The sequence below is a fragment of the Notothenia rossii genome (genome assembly GCF_949606895.1).
Source record: "Notothenia rossii genome assembly, chromosome: 12".
In the NCBI taxonomy this organism is placed as follows: domain Eukaryota; kingdom Metazoa; phylum Chordata; class Actinopteri; order Perciformes; family Nototheniidae; genus Notothenia; species Notothenia rossii.
This window is the reverse complement of record NC_136911.1, coordinates 23,271,606-23,290,925: the sequence shown is the minus strand read 5'-3', so window position 1 is coordinate 23,290,925 and position 19,320 is coordinate 23,271,606. Positions and strand designations below refer to the sequence as shown.

Here is a 19,320-nt window from a genome sequence, read left to right as displayed (position 1 = left end):
TCTTTTTCTCTTGTTTCTCTGATTAGGACAATTCTCGAGAACTGGATCTGCTGAGGAAGGAGCTGCCATCCACACAGGACCCCCCGTGGTGCTGGAGAAATCTAAACAGCATCAGTGACGTCATCCTCCCAAACCTCTGCTTCCTGCTGTCCAGCTGAACATCAGCTCAGGAAGCTTCAGAGAGAAACAGTGTGTTCAACAGAGACTGAAGCACACAGAGAAACAGTGTGTTCAACAGAGACTGAAGCTTCAGAGAGAAACAGTGTGTTTAACAGAGACTGAAGCTTCAGAGAGAAACAGTGTGTTCAACAGAGACTGAAGCTTCAGAGAGAAACAGTGTGTTCAACAGAGACTGAAGCTTCAGAGAGAAACAGTGTGTTCAACAGAGACTGAAGCACACACAGAGAAACAGGAAGTGGTGATTTAGTAAACATGAGTGTTGTGCTGCTCTCGTTGGTGAAGCAGCGACTCACTGCAGCTGCTGAAGACATCTTTGTTCTGTTTGAAAGAACGATAGCAGAGTACGAGGAGGAACTGTCTCGTTCAAAACAGGAGAACGAGAGACACCGGAAACTACTGGACGCTGTTTTACAGCCTCAGCTTCAGATCCACAAAGCAGGTCTGTTCCCTCTTTACTATCCCTCTCTATATTCACTCTCTTTATTCACTCTCTCTTTATTCACTCTCTTTATTCACTCTCATTTCATTTCATTTCAAACCTTTATTTAGACAGATTGGTCCCTTGAGATCATCGATCTCATTTACAAGGGAGACCTGCATCATTTAGTTCCACATGAAACATAAAAACAACATACAAACAACAGAGGATATCATATTTACATATTCAACATTTACAAATACCCAGAGTGTCAGAAAGCATTTCATTTAGACGTGCCTTAAATACATTCAGAGAAATAAAAATGCTCAATTTCAATTTTGCCTGTAGACTGTTCCAAGCAAGTGGAGCTGCGCATATAAAAGCTGTCTTACCTAAGACAGTCCTTACTCTTGGCACATCTAACAAGAATACATCCTGCGATCGCAGACAATAGCTGCTTGCAACTTTCTGCTTTATCAATGAACAGATATAATACGGGAGTTTGCTCAACATAGCTTTATAGATAAAAGTGAACCAGTGACTGAGCCTCCGTACAGTGAGTGATGGTAAACCTGCCTTGGTATACAGGGTACAGTGATGAGTAAGTCTCAGAGCACTGTGATACGCAGCATCTAGTTTGCTCAGGTAGTTGGCAGGTGCATTCATATAGATCAGATCACCATAGTCCAGCACAGGTCAAAAGGTCACAGTGACTAGCCTTTTCCTGGCCTCAAGTGAGAAACAGGACTTATTCCTGAAAAAGAAACCTAGCCGAACCCTCAGTTTTTTAAGCAGGTTATTGACATGAAGTTTAAAAGAGAGACAATCATCAAGCCAGATACCAAGGTATTTGTAACAGGCAACAACTTCAAGTTTTGTTCCTTGCGTTGATACAATATCTAAAACAGGCTCTGGTGTTTTTTTAGCTTTAGAAAAGAGCATTACCTTGGTTTTATCAACATATAAAAGAAGCTTGAGTTCAGAGAGCTGAGTCTGAATAATGTTAAAAACAGCCTGTAATTTAACACCAGCCTCCTGAATGGAGGGACCTGCACAGTACATCACGGTATCATCCACATAGAGATGTAAAGTAGCTTCATCCACATGTTCACCTAAGCTGTTGATATATATGGAGAATAAAAGTGGACCTAAAACAGAACCTTGAGGAACACCATTAGTAATGTTTAACCACTCAGAAGACAGCCCATCAAAGTGAACACATTGGGACCTTTCAGAGAGGAAGTTCACAAACCACCCACTGCATGGCTGGATATGCCAATACTGAGTAGCCTCTGCTTCAAGATGTGATGATCAACGGTATCAAACGCTTTGGACAGGTCAATAAATAGAGCTGCACAACTCTGCTTATTATCTAAAATACTCCTAATGTCATTCACCTCTTTCATTGTTGCAGTGATGGTGCTGTGTTGCTTTCTGAAGCCTGACTGATGTTTAGACAGGATATCATTTATACATAAAAACTCCTTTACTTGTTCACTCACAAGTCGTTCGAGTACCTTAGCCAAAACTGACAATTTAGAGATTGGCCTATAGTTATTTAAAATAGTTGCCTCCCCTCCTTTCAGTAGAGGCAGGACATAAGCAGACTTCCATACTTTAGGAATTGTATTTGTGCTGAGGGAGAGGTTAAAAAGAGAAGTAAGAAGTGGAGCAATAAAATCTGCAGCTATCTTTAAAAAGAAAGGTTCTACGTTGTCCGGGCCAGCCGGTTTCCTAGGATCTAACTTGGATAAAGCTTCATGAACAATACCAACAGTTAAAGGAGTAAAACTGAAAGGGTTTTCCAGACCACATTGTTCAGAGTCACGGACTGGAGCGTTCACAGAAGCAGAGTTAGTGACAGAATCAAACAGAGAGCCACAGGACACAAACTGCTTATTAAAGCAATTTAGCATAGTAGCCCTGTGCGATATAGAGCCAGATGCTGTGGTGAGGCACGGAGGTAGCTCATTTGGGATATCACCAGTGGAAATCGATTTTATGGCTTTCCAAAATTTCCTAGGATTATTCAGGTTTTCTGTGGTTACTGACAGATAGTACTTAGACTTAGCACTTTTGATGTGAAGTGAAGCTATTCCTTAGCTGCCTGAAACGCAGCCATTCTACCTCTGAGCCTGATTTCCTAGCCTTTGCCCAGGCCTTGTTTCTCTCATGAAGGAGACTGGACAGTTCAGCAGGAAACCAGGGATTGTTTCGTCCCTTCACTCTAAATTTACGCAGAGGTGCATGTTTATCTATCATTTTTATAAAACCAAGATAAAAATAAGACCATGCAGTTTCTACATCAGCACACAGATCCATTTTTCCCCAATCAAAATCAAACAGATCATGTAAAAAACCCTGCTCCACTAAGTGTTTTTTATCTCTCTTTATGATGATGCGTGGTTTAAATTTTTGGACCTTAGTGTCCCTAATTGTGGATACAACACAGTGGTCACTCACATCATTCACTAATACTCCCACAGACGAGTATTTATATGGAACATTTGTTCAAATGAGATCAATTAAGGAGGATTTATTTGGGGACTTAATATTTGGGCGAGTAGGACTGTCTATAATCTGAGTAATGTTCAAAGAGGTACACAGGTTTTTTAAATCCTCTGACACAGAAGTTAACCAGTCCCAGTTCAAATCACCAAGCAGCACTATTTCCTTGTAGGAAAGTTGAGATAACAGTTTTGCCAATGAAGATAAGGAGTCCTTGACAGCCGAGGCGGCCCTGTAGCAACCCACCACCATGACCTGTTGACCCTTTGTTACTTCGACATTCACAGCTAAAAATTCTAGTTGTTTACTAACAGATTTGGAAACCATTTTTGTTACACAAAACTTATTTTTCACATAAATGGCAACGCCACCACCTTTTTTAGGACGGTCAGTGCGATATACATTGTAACCATTTATGTAAATGTCAGAGGCCAAGATCGATTTGTCTAGCCACGTTTCTGATAAGACAATGACATCAGCATCAGTTGAACTCGCCCAAATACAGACAAAATCTAATTTAGGTAACAGACTGCGCACATTTAAATGAATTAAACCTAGCCCCGATCTAGAAATAAAATCAGCAGGAGTAGCTATTTGACTAAAACTACCAGGTGGACCCGGATTTGGCTGTACATTTCCTGATAGTAACAACAATAAAAATACCAAGCACCTTTTCCTCTTAATCAACACACATACATTTTCAGCTGTTCTAGAGTCACCAGCAAACTTCGCAAAAGTGAGATTAGAGTTCAAAAAACAATTCTGAAGGACCATCGTGGCAGGCATGTGAGAAAGACATACATTTGACGAAATGAAAGTCCGCGACAGTGCAACTAGCAATTGTTTGTGCAACCCATCCGAACCTGTACAGGGGATGTCCACTGCGGGCGGCAGAACGGACCCGAATCCAGCAGAATTTTCAGGATGACTAGCGGACCTCTCCTTGTCCAGCACAGTCAAAAAAAGGCACAGCAGAAACACAACATTTGCCATTTTCCCAGTCCAGCTCAACAGCATCCACGATGTTCCCGAAGCAAAACCACGTCAGGACAGCAGCAAGGAAATAGGCAAGCAGCAGTGTGGCAACACTCCGGTTTCTCCACGGTATCTCCAGACCAGGCCTCCCCCGCACAGTAGCACCCAACAGGTGGGAGTAGGCCTCTAACAGCAGGTGGATAGCGGCCTTCAGCCGTGGGAACCACCACCAGCAGAAGCAGAAATGGGTGGACGGCAGGCCCTCAAACCACGGCAGATCCTCTCTTTATTCACTCTCTCTTTATTCACTCTCTCTTTATTCACTCTCTCTTTATTCACTCTCGTTATTCACTCTCTTTATTCACTCTCTTTATTCACTCTCTCGTTATTCACTCTCTTTATTCACTCTCTTTATTCACTCTCTTTATTCACTCTCTTTTTGACCAAATGTTGTTATTAAAAACATTTCTGATAGTTCAACTTTGATAACTTCTGGTTCATATTTCCTCATATAATAATAATAGATTTAATTTGTTAGCGCTTTTACAGGTGCTCAAAGATGCTTTACAGATATAGTGAAAATAAAAGAGAAGAAAGGAACAACAAATAAATAAATAGTTAAAGTCAAATAATACAAAAACAATCACACATGAAAAGCCAGATTGAAGAGGTGAGTTTGTGTGAGTTTTTGAAGGTGGTGAGGTCGGTGCAGTCTCTGATGGGTTGTGGGAGTGAGTTCCAGAGGGAGGGGGCAGCGACGGAGAAGGCTCTGCCCCCCCAGGTCCGGTGCTTGGTGGAGATGGATAGGAGGTTGGCTTCTGATGAGCGGAGGCAGCGGGAAGGGGTGTGGTGGTGCAGCAGGTCTGTGAGGTAGGGGGGGGGGGGTGGTGGTGCAGCAGTGAGGTAGGGGGGGGGGTTGGTAGAGCAGGTCTGTGAGGTCGGGGGGGGGGGGGTGGTGGTGCAGCAGGTCTGTGAGGTAATGGGGGGGGGGGGGGTGGTGGTGCAGCAGGTCTGTGGGGGGGGGGGGTGGTAGAGCAGGTCTGTGAGGTCGGGGGGGGGGGGGTGGTGGTGCAGCAGGTCTGTGAGGTAATGGGGGGGGGGGGGGGTGGTAGAGCAGGTCTGTGAGGTAGGGGGGGGGGGTGGTAGAGCAGGTCTGTGAGGTCGGGGGGTGCCTGGTTGTTGAGGGCTTTGTGAGTAATCAGGAGGACTTTGAAGTGGATTCTTTGACGGACGGGGAGCCAGTGGAGGTTCTGGAGGATGGGAGTGATGTGGTCTCGGGAGCGGGTGTGGGTAAGGAGGGGGGCAGCAGAGTTCTGGATATGTTGGAGTTTATTGAGGAGGTTGGATGGTATGCCGTAGAGCAGGGCTATTCAACTACACATTCAGTTGGGCCAGACATTCAGCGGCCTGTAAAAAGCGGGTAGTGACACATTTTAAACAAACACATATTACTGCGATGAAAAACATGCAATTTGTATTCATTGTTCATCTAACAAAGGTAGGTCAAAAAGTGCATAAAAACACAACTAATTAGCATTAATTTAACAGAATCTGAAAAAAAGTGCACAGTGTTAGCATTACATTTTTTTGCTTTAGAAGTCAAATATTCAGGTTATGTTTTTTGAACCACATCACAAAGTGCATTTACTGAATACAATAATAGCAGTGTTAATAAATGTCCTCACATCCAAAACAAACAGCTAAAGAGCTCCAATGCAACACAAAGAGGTAGTACTGTAGCAATACTAGTTTTTCACTTTTCAAGTAATAACAAAAAAATCATACGTTTTGGTCACATTTGACCCAGACACATTACAAAGTGCACTTAAATGAATACAGAAAGAACTGTCCAACCCTTCAGTGCACAAACCCATAACAAGGGATACGGGTAACTCTATGAATGAATACCACACTACACGTCTACTATAGTAAACTAGGTGCTTACTATCACCTCATTTCTGATTTGTCATCGCTGACTTTCTCAATGGGAGAAGGGACATTTTTAGTTTTGAACAAGAGCAGTGATTTGTGGCTCATAGGATGTCAATGCAATCCTAAGACATTGGTGAAGAGTGCTGTCAGTCAGGGAGCAGCGAGTGCTACTTTTGATTGAGTTCATGTGTGAAAAGCTTGATTCACATGTGTATGTTGATCCAAACATACTGAGCACACAGATCGCTACTCTCTGAACGTTAGGGAACTGCTGTTTGTTGACATCACTCCAAAACTTCGCTGGCCCGTTAGTGCGCTGCATGTCAATAAGTTCCAGTGTATATTTCCCCTTGTCGATGCAGGGGACCACTTCCTTTGCTCCGGTTGATACGTCCCCCTCTATTGCAACAGTGAAGGGGTCTCTGGCAAAGCCCATCATCACCTCTGTGGGCAGAGCAAGTCCATCCAATCGACCGGCAAAGTTCTCTTTCAACCTTGCAATGAAATCTGTCATCACATCCGTGATGTGTGCCGGAGATGTGATGTGTTTGGGGAGCGTCGGAAAATGCAGCATCCGACCCGTGCTCAGGTCGGTAGCGAAAAGGTCCAGCTTGACTTGGATCTGCTCCACAAGATCAATGACCGTTTTGTCTTTGTTTACGCTTCAGAGTTGAGAGAGACATGTTTTAGAGTTGCTATCATAGGACCACCGTTACTAGCACCACTAAATACACTTTCAAAAAACGTGCTGCGTTGTGGTTTGGTGGTTTCTATGCAACGCGGAGTGTTGCGTTCATGGTCTGTACTAGTGTAGGAATTTGGCTACGGGAGGCTGGGCCACTTGGGAGTTGGTTCTGGGCCGCATCTGGCCCGCGGGCCTTCAGTTGAATAGGCCTGCCGTAGAGGATGCTATTGCAGTAGTCGAGTCGTGAAGTGATGAATGCAATATGGTATTTCCACACCTTTTGTCCGTTATTCTTTCTAAAAATGTACAGTGGCGTTGCAAACTCTGCGGTACAAGTGATGTAAAGCTTATGAAGCGAGGCAAATGGAAGTAATCAGCTGATGGAGTGTAGATGTGGAAATAGGTTTATTTGAACAGCTGACTGTTTTTTTGCCACACTTCATAGGCCTGGCAATAACCAGACCTTCTCTGAGGTGCAGCGTCACAAACAAATGATGGTCCTGATAGACCACAAAACTATTCAGTGTGCAGATCTTTGTTTTCACAATAAAAGTGTAGCGTCTTCGTGAATGTCCTGTACTGGTCTTAAATCTCATAACATCAGCTCTTCTTCCCTGTGGATGTTCTTCTTGACCCTCGGAATCATCTACATGCTCTCTAGTAGTCTTCAGACGGGCCTGGACATGTCCTGGCTTAAGCAGGGGGACACGTCTGGCCCTGCAGGATTTGAGTCCCTGGCGGCGTAGTGTGTTACTGATGGTAGCCTTTGTTACTTTGGTCCCAGCTCTCTGCAGGTCATGGACTAGGTCCCCCCGTGTGGTTCTGGGATCTTTGCTCACCGTTCTTGTTTCTCATTTTGACCCCACGGGGTGAGATCTTGCGTGGAGCCCCAGATGGAGGGAGATTATCAGTGGTCTTGTATGTCTTCCATTTTCTAATAATTGCTCCCACAGTTGATTTCTTCACACCAAGCTGCTTACCTATTGCAGATTCAGTCTTCCCAGCCTGGTGCAGGTCTACCATTTAGTTTCTGGTGTCCTTTGACAGCTCTCTGGTCTTGGCCATAGTGGAGTTTGGAGTGTGACTGTTTGAGGTTGTGGACAGGTGTCTTTTATTCTGATAACGAGTTCAGACAGGTTCCATTAATACAGTTAACAAGTGGAGGACAGAGGAGGCTCTTAAAGAAGAAGTTACAGGTCTGTGAGAGACAGACATCTTGTTTGTTTGTAGGTGACCAAAAACTTATTTTCCAGAGGAATTTACCAATTAATTCATTAAAAATCAGACAATGTGATTTCCTGGATTCTTTCCCCCCATTCTGTCTCTCATAGTTGAGGTGTAGCTAGGATGAACATTACAGACCTCTCATCTTTTTAAGTGGGAGAACTTGCACAATTGGTGGCTGACTGAATACTTTTTTGCCCCACTGCTCACTCATTATAATTTTAGGTACAATTTATATTTTAAATGTAATGAAAAAGCCAACTCAATAGTGTTAAAGATAAACTTCAAACCGCTATATACAGTGATGCAAATGAGTCGCTTTTCGTCACCTCCCGCTTTTTTAACGCTGCTTTGGGTGACTTGTGTAATTCGTGGAGAAGTGAAGAGTTTTCGTTTTTTGGGGGGGGGGTCCGTCAGTCCGTCCGTTAGTCGTTAGTCCGTCCGACTGACGGACAACTTTTCATTCCAAAAAGAAGAAGAAATCTAGATCGCAAAATAATTAAACAAGCGAGTGCCTTTTTTTCCTGGCCAAGGACAGGTTCCTTGAACACAACACGAGCGTAACGTGTCTTCACCATAGGTCTTCACGTGGTTAAGTCTCGTCTGAAAGGAGTGTAGACTAGAGTGCTGACGGAGAGCACCGGAACGCCGCTCCAGCTCTTCAAATATTGCAGTACCCATAAGGAGCCGTACACATGCTGCAGTGTTTGCGTGGCTGTGTCTTTAGTTGTAAGCACAGTGGCGATCTGTTGTTATTAGCATCTGGTTAGCTAGCTATGCTAACGAATTTAAAGAGCTTTTCTACAACCAGGTGGAAGAGAGCTCTCTCCTGAGAGGCTCAAATAACCTCAGCTCAGTGAGGTTAAGGCACACCTTGATATGATCATTATAGTTATTAATGAGACATTAGAGACTCAATGAAAAACAGGTATAAAATACTATATGACAGTAACAAAAAAGTTGTTAAAAATAACAAGAATAGAGTTTAAAAGGGGAGTGATTTGTAAAATATCCCAAAAGAAGAATCTGCTTACAGTTCTGTTTCAAATGGGTGTTGAGATGAATCCATAGATCTCCTCATGTTGCTCTCAAAGTGCACCAGATTGATGCTTTTAACTTCAATATTTAAAAAAAAATCTTCCCGGGGGAGCATGCCCCCGGACCCCCCTAGAGAAGGTTAGGTCCCCCTCACTTAAATCATGTTCACATGGATAGGATACTAAATACATTTGCACACATCTTGTGTCCATATCTTTCTGTTTTGGTGGTCATGCCACGCCGTGCACGTGCATGCATACGTGAGTCATGGTAAGATATCTGGATTAAGAGGTTGCTTGTTCTTTGCACATGAAAGAAAGGCCAAATGAATGGGCTGTGATTTTAGTTTTTTTAAGCAGAGGTTGAGTTCAATCATTTGTACGACCCTCGGAGGATGTTGTAAAAATGTAAAGGAAAAAGGTTCCCCACCCCTGCTGTAAATAATAATAAAAACCCTTGATGTATACTTTGACATCTCTGTCTCTATTGATCTGAGTATATTATAAAGAACAGTTAATTGAAGCATTCTAGCACAGGCCTTTGTCAGATGGTTTATTACGCTGTTTCTTTCTGCTTTGAATAGTTCTCTCTCTTTTCACCATACCTGTGTTTGCATCACTTTATATATAATGTATTATTAACCCTTCTTTATCTTCACATTTACTTTACACCCTTTATCCTTGGTGCTCATTTTGACCCCAGGAGTTTAAAGCTCAAGAAAATGATCATATTCTTAGTTGACTATCTAAATAACCATTTACCCACAGCATTATACATCCATAATTCTTATGTGACCATTGTAAAATATATAAATCACCACTGACTGAAGTCATATTTTAAAGGATGATCTTTTTGCTGTTGTTGAAGGATCTATATTATTTTCAAGTACAATTTTGACATTTAAGAAATGTACAGTATATTATCAAGGTATGATAACATACATGTATTGTGTTTGGGGTCAATATGGAAATATTTCCCTTCCAGTGTCAGTGTTCCAAAAGCATGCCGTTCCCTCCCTTTTTTGATTTCTGCACTCCTGTCAAGATGAACAACCCAATGTGGGATTGTAAGTGATTCCCACCCAACTCCTAACTGTCCCATGCATGCACATCACCTTTAAATTCACAAGTATATTGTCTATCAATGCTCTATTGATGGTGTTATGAAGAGCTCAATGCTGACTTCAGGTCTTAGACATGGCTGACAGCGCATCTTGTGGGGCCTGTATATGTATATATATATATATATATATATATATATATATATATATATATATATATATATATATATATATATATATATATAGAGCCATTTTCATTACATTAGCAGCACTAAACTAACCCTGTTTTTCACGTGGCGAGCGGGACCAAGATAACTTTCCATTTTTGGAAAGTGATGTTTCTGCTTGTGTTGGACAGACAACAGGAGCATCTGCAGGGGGTATTCAGGGTGGACAATTTGACAGAGGATTTCTTTGAAAGCACAAAATGAAAGTATTTTATAGTCTTTGCGCTATTAGTGTAACTACTGAGTCCAAGATGATCAGTCTTCTTAAGAACTTAAAAGTATTTGTATTGCTTGTCATATATATATATATATATATATATATATATATATATATATATATATATATATATATATATATATATATATATATATACATACATAAAGGAATCTGGGTGTGACCCTAGATAACAAACTGTCCTTCACTGCAAACATCTCTGCTACGACCCGCTGCTGCAGATACACTCTTTACAACATCAGGAGGACACGTCCCCAGCTGACCCAGAAAGAGACGCAGGTTCTGGTCCAGGCTCTCGTCATCTCACGCCTAGACTACTGCAACTCCCTCCTGGCTGGTCTACCTGCATGTGCCATCCGACCTCTGCAGCTCATCCAGAATGCAGCGGCTCGTCTGGTCTTCAACCTTCCTAAATGTTCCCACACCACGCCGCTCCTCCGCTCCCTTCACTGGCTTCCAGTAACTGCTAGAATCCACTTCAAGACACTGGTGCTTGCGTACCATGCTGTGAATGGATCTGGCCCTTCCTACATCCAGGACATGCTTAAACCGTACACCCCAGCACGTGCACTCCGCTCTGCATCAGCCAAACAGCTCGCTGCACCCGCACTGCGAGGGGGACCCAAGTTCCCATCAGCAGAAACACGTGGGTTTGCTATCCTGGCTCCAAAATGGTGGAATGAGCTCCCCATTGAAATCAGGACAGCAGAAAGCTTACACATCTTCTTCAGACTGAAAACTCATCTCTTTGGACTCCACTTCCAGAGATAGAATTACTAACAAAGCACTTATATACTAATAAAGGGCTGGCTTATCTAAAGCCAGTTGAGAAGCACTTGAAATGTTTGGCTCTATGAAACCTGATGAACTTATATGATTCTGTTTTCTTCAAGGTTGTATTTTGTTGGTCGAATGCACTTATTGTAAGTCTCTGTGGATAAAAGCCTCAGCTAAATGTGATGTAGTAATGTAATGTAATATATCCTCCTGGGACCCAGCCCATTGAAAAGGTCCTCTGTAGTGGACATTTTGTTAACACGCATCTCCTTTTACTCTTTTGTGCTACTCTATCAATCCCTGATGTACAGAGGACATCCTGGTCTTTCCAGTGACATGTCATTGGTTAAAATTGCATGCTGGGAAGTGTCTCTTTCTTTTCATCCAAAATGGCTGACATACCAAAAACAACATGTTATAGAAGCAGGAGGAGAAGTCAAATACTGTTGAATAATTGTAGTTTTTACCATGAAAATCATATGTTCTTGTTTATTAACACGTGAGGAACTACTGTATAGAATTAGTTCTGAAAGCAATTAAATAATTCAAGTTTTCAAATAACAGCCCTTTTATAAATGTCCATCCTAGTGGACGTCAGGACCGTCTTCATGGACTTAATGACTCTATATTGTTGCAGGAGACGGAACTGAAGCAGTCATTTCCTGAACCAGATAGTTCAGGGAGATTCAGATGTTGACTCTCAGAGGATGAGAGAGATGAGGATTTCACACCTGGGATAGAAGAGGGTCAAGAGGAAGGGGGGGAAAGATACAGGAGGCTCCATGAGCGCACAGATACAGAGAGAGAGACAGATAGGGACGAGCTGGAGAGACATGTCCCTCTGTGGGCCAAGAGTAGCACGTATGTCTTCTTGTTGTTTTTATTTTAAATGGAGCCATGAAAAATGAGAGTTGCCTCAGACAGCTTCGTTTCTCTGAGCTGGTCAAATGGAGACCACATCCATCAAACTAGTCAAGATGACCCACAGCCCGTGCCGACTGGAGTCAATGAGGTACTTTTCAGTACATTGACTACAAAGTCTTTGAAGATCTGGAAAGATTCACCAAAAACCAAACTAGATTTATAGTGACCAAATAAACAGCAAAGTTCAGATCAATCACTTATTCATGTTTTAAATAAAGGTGAATGTATTATTGTATTAATATCACTCTATAACCATAATACGTTACATAGTCTATCTGTTCCTTCGGGCTGTCTTTTCAAACTAATATGTTCCCGACGTCCTCTACAGCGGACATACTGTAACATTTAAAACTAAAATATAATAAAAAAAGTCTAAATTGCAAGTTGTTGTTTTTTAACTCTAAATAGGTAGGACATCATTAAAAAGAAAAGAAAATTGGAAAAAACACATTTTTTCCTCGGGTCCCAGGAGGATATAGCAGCAAGAAAGGCATTGTTGAGAGGAGAGTCTAAAGAAGTACACAGTAAAGGGATAGATGTAACTACAACTGATTCCAACTTCATCAGTCTTATGAAAAAGGTATGGCCAAAAATAATGTTATCGCTCATCAAAGATAGCTTGGCATGTTTACACTGTGTACAGGCAAATAGGATGAACCTTTATTTTGAAGAGTATAGCGCAAGCATAGGGCAAACTAGCCAATCAGAAGCAAGGAGGCACTGGAGACACACCCACCTATGGAAACGAAACATTGAGTAGTATACTTGTTTTAACAGTAAGAACAGAAAAATGAGCTGATTTTTCGTTTTTTCGTTTTGGGGCAAAATTGAAAATAAAAAAAACGACCCGTTTCTGCTTTTTTTAATTTTATTTAGAACAAAAAAACAAACGTTTAAAACATACCTTCGTATATGTACAGAGTCACATTGATTCAAATGATTTCAGGTGTTAAGAGCAATGATGGCTCTTTGGAAAATACTGTCTTTGAATCTGTTTGTTTTGGATGTGATACACCTGTAGCGCCTGCCGGAGGGCAGCAGGTTGAACAGGTGAAAGCCGGGGTGTGAGCTGTCCTTGATAATGTTTTTGGCTCTACTGAGTAGGGATGCCAGCATTTATTCGGGGGGGGTGGCGGCGGCGGCAAATAATCAATTAATATTCGCCAGGGCTGTCCGATTTTCGAATTTGATCATGGTCAGTTTCTGGCATCCCCACTACTGAGGAAGCGAGAGGTATAAATGTCTATCAGGGAGGGGAGAGGGCAGCCGATGATCCTCTGTGCTGCTTTTACGACTCATTGAAGCCTCATCCTGTCGGCCTCAGTGCAGCTGGCGTACCACACTGTGATGCAGTATGTCAGTAGGCTCTCGTTGGCAGAGCGGTAGAAAGTCACCAGCAGCTTAGTGGCCAAGTTGTTCTTCCTGAGCACCCTCAGGAAGTGCAGACGCTGCTGGGCCTTCTTGATGACAGCTGTGGTGTTGTCCTTCCAGGAAAGGTTGTTGGTGATGAGGACGCAGAGGAACTTGAAGGTGTGGACCCTCTCCACACACTCGCCGTTAATGTCGAGGGGAGCTAGGTCGGTAGCATTCCTCCTGAAGTCTACAATGATCTCTTTTGGTTTTCGTTGGGTTCAGTGCCAGGTTGTTCACTGAACACCACGCTGAGAGCTTCAGTGCCTCACTCCTGTAGGCCGACTCGTCTCCTCCTGAGATGAGCCCCACCACAGTGGTGTCGTCAGCAAACTTGACGATGATGTTCTCTGTGGGGGCTGGACTGCAGTCGTGGGTGTAGAGCGAGTACAGGAGAGGGCTCAGCATACAGCCCTGAGGAGAGCCAGTGCGGGTGGAGGAGTGATGGGGGCCAAATCTCACACACTGTGTGTGATGTAGGTTGTTCTGCATGTAAACGGTCTGCAGAGTCACGAACCCTCAAAGTACACCCTATAGCGAGTAAAACTCTAACACAGAGAAGACTTGTCGATGCTGCCCCAGAACGCCTCGTTGGAGATTTCTCTTTTTCCGTTTTTCTTCTTCTTGGGCATACTGACGTATTGGGTATAGTGACGTAACAGCTCCGCGGATTGACCCTCACACGCACACACTCATCCAGGCTTATCTTTTCTCAGCCGCAATACTCCGCAGGAGCTCCAACAAGGCGTGTAGGACAGAGAGTGAATACACAAACTATACAGAGATGCTGTTTGAGAAACCAATGTGAGTTTGGAACTTTGAACAATGTAAATCTATTCTAGTAGACCTCAACAATGGAACTATGATCAGTAGAAATGGCCATGTCATGGGACCTTCAGTCATCATGTCAACAACACCTTGTTCTTTTGACAATTGTAAATCCTGCACATGCTGCACATCTGTTCTGCACACTTCCTCTTTTAAATCAGCACAGTTCTCCACTTTAAATAAAGTGTATAGTATTCGTCACATGTAAATATTGTTAATTGGTTATATTAGTTTTTAAATAGTTTTTTTAAATAGCTGTCATAACAATCCTATTTGTATTTAGTTTAGCTAAGATGCTTCTTTCTGTGTCTTTTTATGCACCACATATACTAAAGCAAATTTCTCGTATGTGTAAACTTGCTAAATATAACCGATTCTGATTCTGATGAATATCTGTTTCCTGCAGACGTCCAGAAGCTGGTGGTGGTTAAAGAAGAGCAGCAGGAGTGGAGCTCCAGTCTGGACCAGGAGGACCCAAAGCCCCCCCCACACATTAAAGAGGAACAGGAGGAACACTGGAGCAGTCAGGAGGGAGAGCAGCTTCAAGAGCTGGAGGAGGCTGATATCACCAAGTCCACATTCACTTCTGTCTCTGTGAAGAGTGATGATGATGAAGAGAAACCTCAGTCCTCTCAGCTTCATCAAAGACAAACTGAACACATGGAAACAGAAGCTGATGGAGAGGACTGTGGAGGACCAGAACCAGCCAGGAACTCAGATCCAGAGAGACATTTACAACCAGAGACTGAGGACAGCCCTGGAGACTCTTCTGAACGTGACACTGAAGATTCTTCTGAACCTGACACTGAAGACAGTGGAGATTGGACGGAGACCAGAGAACCAGGTTCAAACTCTCAGAGAAATAAACAAGACCCTGTCAGTGATTCAGGACGTAGTGCAGGAGAGAAAACATTCGGCTGCTCAGTCTGTAAGAAATCTTTTAAACAGAGTAGTCATTTAAAGGAGCACATAAGAATCCACACAGGAGAGAAACCATTCAGCTGCTCAGTCTGTAAGAAATCTTTTAAAAACGGAGGACATTTAAAGGGCCACATGAAAATCCACACAGGAGAGAAATCATTTAGCTGCTCAGTCTGTAAGAAATCTTTTGCACAGAGATCGGATTTAAAGGGCCACATTAGAATCCACACAGGAGAGAAACCATTCAGCTGCAGTGTTTGTGACAAAAGATTTACACACAGCTATCAGGTCAAAAGACATAAGTGTGTTGGCTCAAGACGTAGTGCAGGAGTGAAACCATTCAGCTGCTCAGTCTGTGAGAAATCTTTTGCCCAGAGAGGAAATTTAAAGGCCCACATGAGATTCCACACAGGAGAGAAACCATTCAGCTGCAGTGTTTGTGACAAAAGATTTACACACAGTTATCAGGTCAAAAGACATAAGTGTGTTGGTCGTCAGTCCTCACAGCTTCATCAAACTCAAACTGAGGAGAACAGAGACGCAGAGCCTCCAGCCAGCAGTTCAGCTGAACACATGGAAACAGAAGCGGATGGAGAGGACTGTGGAGGACCAGAACCAGCCAGGAACTCACATCTAGAGAGACATTTACAACCAGAGACTGAGGACAACCCTGGAGACTCTTCAGAACCTGACACTGGAGACAGAGAAGACGAAGAATTTTGGAAACAGAGTAGTGAAAGCCTGTCAGATTTAAGCTTTTTGACATTTTTCCACAGTGGTGAAACATTCAAGAGCAATCACCAGGGAGAGGAATTGTTTACGGAAGGTGGATATCAAAACCAGCATATTCCAAACCAGGAAAACCCAGAGCCCCCCCCACACATTAAAGAGGAACAGGAGGAACTCTGGAACAGTCAGGAGGGAGAGCAGCTTCAAGGGCTGGAGGAGGCTGATACCACCAAGTCCATATTCACTCGTGTCTCTGTGAAGAGTGTAGATGATGAAGAGAAACCTCAGTCCTCTCAGTTTCATCAAAGACAAACTGAACACCTGGAAACAGAAGCTGATGGAGAGGACTGTGGAGGACCAGAACCAGCCAGGAACTCAGATCCAGAGAGACATTCACAACCAGAGACTGAGGACAACCCTGGAGACTCTTCTGAACCTGACATTGAAGACAGTGGAGATTGGAAGGAGACCAGAGAACCAGGTTCAAACTCTCAGAGAAATAAACAGGACCCTGTCAGTGATTCAGGACGTAGTGCAGGAGAGAAAACATTCTGCTGCTCAGTCTGTAAGAAATCTTTTAAACAGAGTAGTCATTTAAAGGAGCACATAAGAATCCACACAGGAGAGAAACCATTCAGCTGCTCAGTCTGTAAGAAATCTTTTAAAAACGGAGGACATTTAAAGGGCCACATGAGAATCCACACAGGAGAGAAACCATTCAGCTGCACCGTATGCAAGAAGTATTTTACACAGGGTGGATATTTAAAAGGCCACATGAGAATCCACACAGGAGAGAAACCGTTTAGCTGCTCACTCTGTAATAGATCTTTTGCACAGAGAGTAGCATTAAAGGGCCACATGAGAATCCACACAGGAGAGAAACCATTTAGCTGCTCAGCCTGTAAGAAATCTTTTGCACAGAAATCAGCTTTAAAGGGCCACATTAGAATCCACACAGGAGAGAAACCATTCAGCTGCAGTGTTTGTGGCAAAAGATTCACCAGGAGTCATCAGGTCAAACGCCATAAGTGTGTTGGTCATCAGTCCTCACAGTTTCATCAAACTCAAAGTGAGGAGAACAGAGAGGCAGAGCCTCCAGCCAGCAGCTCAGCTGAACACATGGACGCAGAAGCTGATGGAGAGGACTGTGGAGGACCTGAACCAGCCAGGAACTCAGATCCAGAGAGACATTTACAACCAGAGACTGAGGACAGCCCTGGAGACTCCTCTGAACCTGACACTGAAGACAGTGATTATTGTTAGGTTTAAACTCTTCGGGTTAGTCCCAGTAGGTCGTATATAATGCGATAACTTGACTGTTGTGATAAAAAAATGTTTGGTCCAAGTAAAGAGGGGACTGTGGAGGGCCAGAACCGGCAACAGTTATAACCAGAGACTGAGGAGGTTTCCATATTAGGTTATATAATTAAAACAAAAGTTTTACATGGGTCTGTTGGTGTGTATTCGCTTCTGCTTCTGTTGTATGATATAAAAGCAGCAGCTGAGAGAGGAAAACAGGTCTTAGGGTTCTTAACTGGGAATCTCTCCCTAGATCGTACTTACCGGCTGTCATGAGGAAATGACTCTGGAGATATGCAGGGAGTTTCAACAAAAAGGAAAACATGTAAACCGGTAAATTAATAATTAATACCAGAGAGTAAAATATTGTATAACTGTCACATTGTAACCAGATGAAAGTAGTTATATTCATAACCTTTCCGTCACATTAGTATGCATAGCTATGATTTACGACCCCCTAATAAACCTTTGATGTCTGGTGTACTACTACTAAGACATCAAATAGGTGATAGGTACTAATAGGTGTCTAATATTTTTATAACGTGTGTTGACATGTGACATGTTTTATGACGTGTTTATGGTGTCCGATGTTTATGAGGTTTTGTTTTATGGGATATTAAAACTTTGATGTTGATCCTTTGATGAGTGTCTGATCACCTGTTGCGGCGTGGGAACTAATGTTTAATTGCTTTATTAACTTTAAGGAAGTTGTGTGTTTTGGTAATACTAATTTAAAGATCTCAATGACTCATTGATCTTGTCTTTTTATTGTTTCATTACTTTAACTATAAGGAAGCCCCTTTGAAGTTGTGTTTGGGTAATAATTGAAAGAGCTTTTTTATTGTTTAATTTAACTGTAAAACGATATCTTTTTATTGAATAGTTTCTGAGCTTAAATGTTCTGTGAGTAGCTCTGCAGATGTCTTGAATAAAATGTTAAATGTTTTTGATGTCACATCCTTCTCCCCCTTCCCCCTCCTCACCCCTCACATCCTTCTCCCCCCTCCTCACCCCTCACATCCTAGTCCCCCCTCCCCCTCCTCACCCCTCACATCCTAGTCCCCCTCATCCCTCTTGCATCCCCTTTTGTCTCTCATTAAGGTATTAAGGGAACTTTAGATCCAAAAGAGCATGTAACAGTCTTAACTAGGGATGCACGATATTGTTTTTTTTTAACCGATACGGATAACTTCCTGCTTCTCAAGACCGATACCGATAACCGATAATAATATTATATATATATATATTAAATGTACCTGTTTTTGCACACCTGGGGGTAAAAAAAAAAGACTAGCAGTGAGCAAACGACATGAGTATTACTACTATGAACAAAGCCAAGAACAGTTTTGACTCTTCAAAGTGACCATATTTATTTCCCCAAATAAATATAATTGAGTCAATCAGTCAATTTCAATGACAATGTGTTTCCCTGAACAATGAGTGCTCCATATTCCGTCTATCCATCGATAGGTAAAAGCCCCGGTGCCTTTGCAGCTGGCTTTGGATTCGCCGCTAGTTTAGCAGCGCAGGCCTCTTCGTACGCTTTTAACACACCATCGTAGCGATGTCGATGTTTCAGGTGACTCATCAGGTTGGAAGTGTTATAGCTCGTTGCCTTTTTCCCTCCTCGTGGAACTTCTGCATTGCATTTGTTAATACAAATAGCAAGCGAACTATTTAACTCTGAAACTTTGAAATAGTCCCATACTACCGACGACATGTTTGTTTCCTGTCCTGGCTTCACGGCCGCACACCATTTACGTCACAGCCAGGCATGAGTTAGGGAGTGCTGGATTTGTGAAAAACTCCCCTCTTCCTAAACCACTAATACCACAGTAAAAGCCAGCTTCTGTCGCCCGGGTCTGGTCCGTCGAGACCCTCTGCCTTCACTGCCACCCTTTTGGCAGCGCACCCGACCCCATCGCTGTTTCCCGTAGGTGGTGGGCCCGC

General features: G+C 42.8%; 1 protein-coding gene across 1 annotated transcript; it reads left to right on the top strand.

The window, feature by feature from the left end:
* Window positions 1-359: 359 nt before the first annotated feature.
* Window positions 360-18,315, top strand: LOC307026635 (uncharacterized protein). The gene is made up of 3 exons (XM_079662191.1): window positions 360-619; window positions 14,828-17,850; window positions 17,883-18,315. Exons 1-2 carry the CDS (start codon window positions 433-435, stop codon window positions 17,332-17,334), a joined length of 2,694 nt encoding a protein of 897 aa, XP_079518317.1. The 5' UTR covers window positions 360-432; the 3' UTR covers window positions 17,335-17,850; window positions 17,883-18,315.
* Window positions 18,316-19,320: the final 1,005 nt, after the last annotated feature.

Bases quoted from the DNA above. Each gene is read 5' to 3' on its own strand.
- LOC307026635 (XM_079662191.1), top strand. From the start codon at position 433: ATGAGTGTTGTGCTGCTCTCGTTGGTGAAGCAGCGACTCACTGCAGCT. The intron at 620-14,827 runs GTCTGTTCCCTC...TGTTTCCTGCAG, and splicing joins GCTTCAGATCCACAAAGCAG to ACGTCCAGAAGCTGGTGGTG.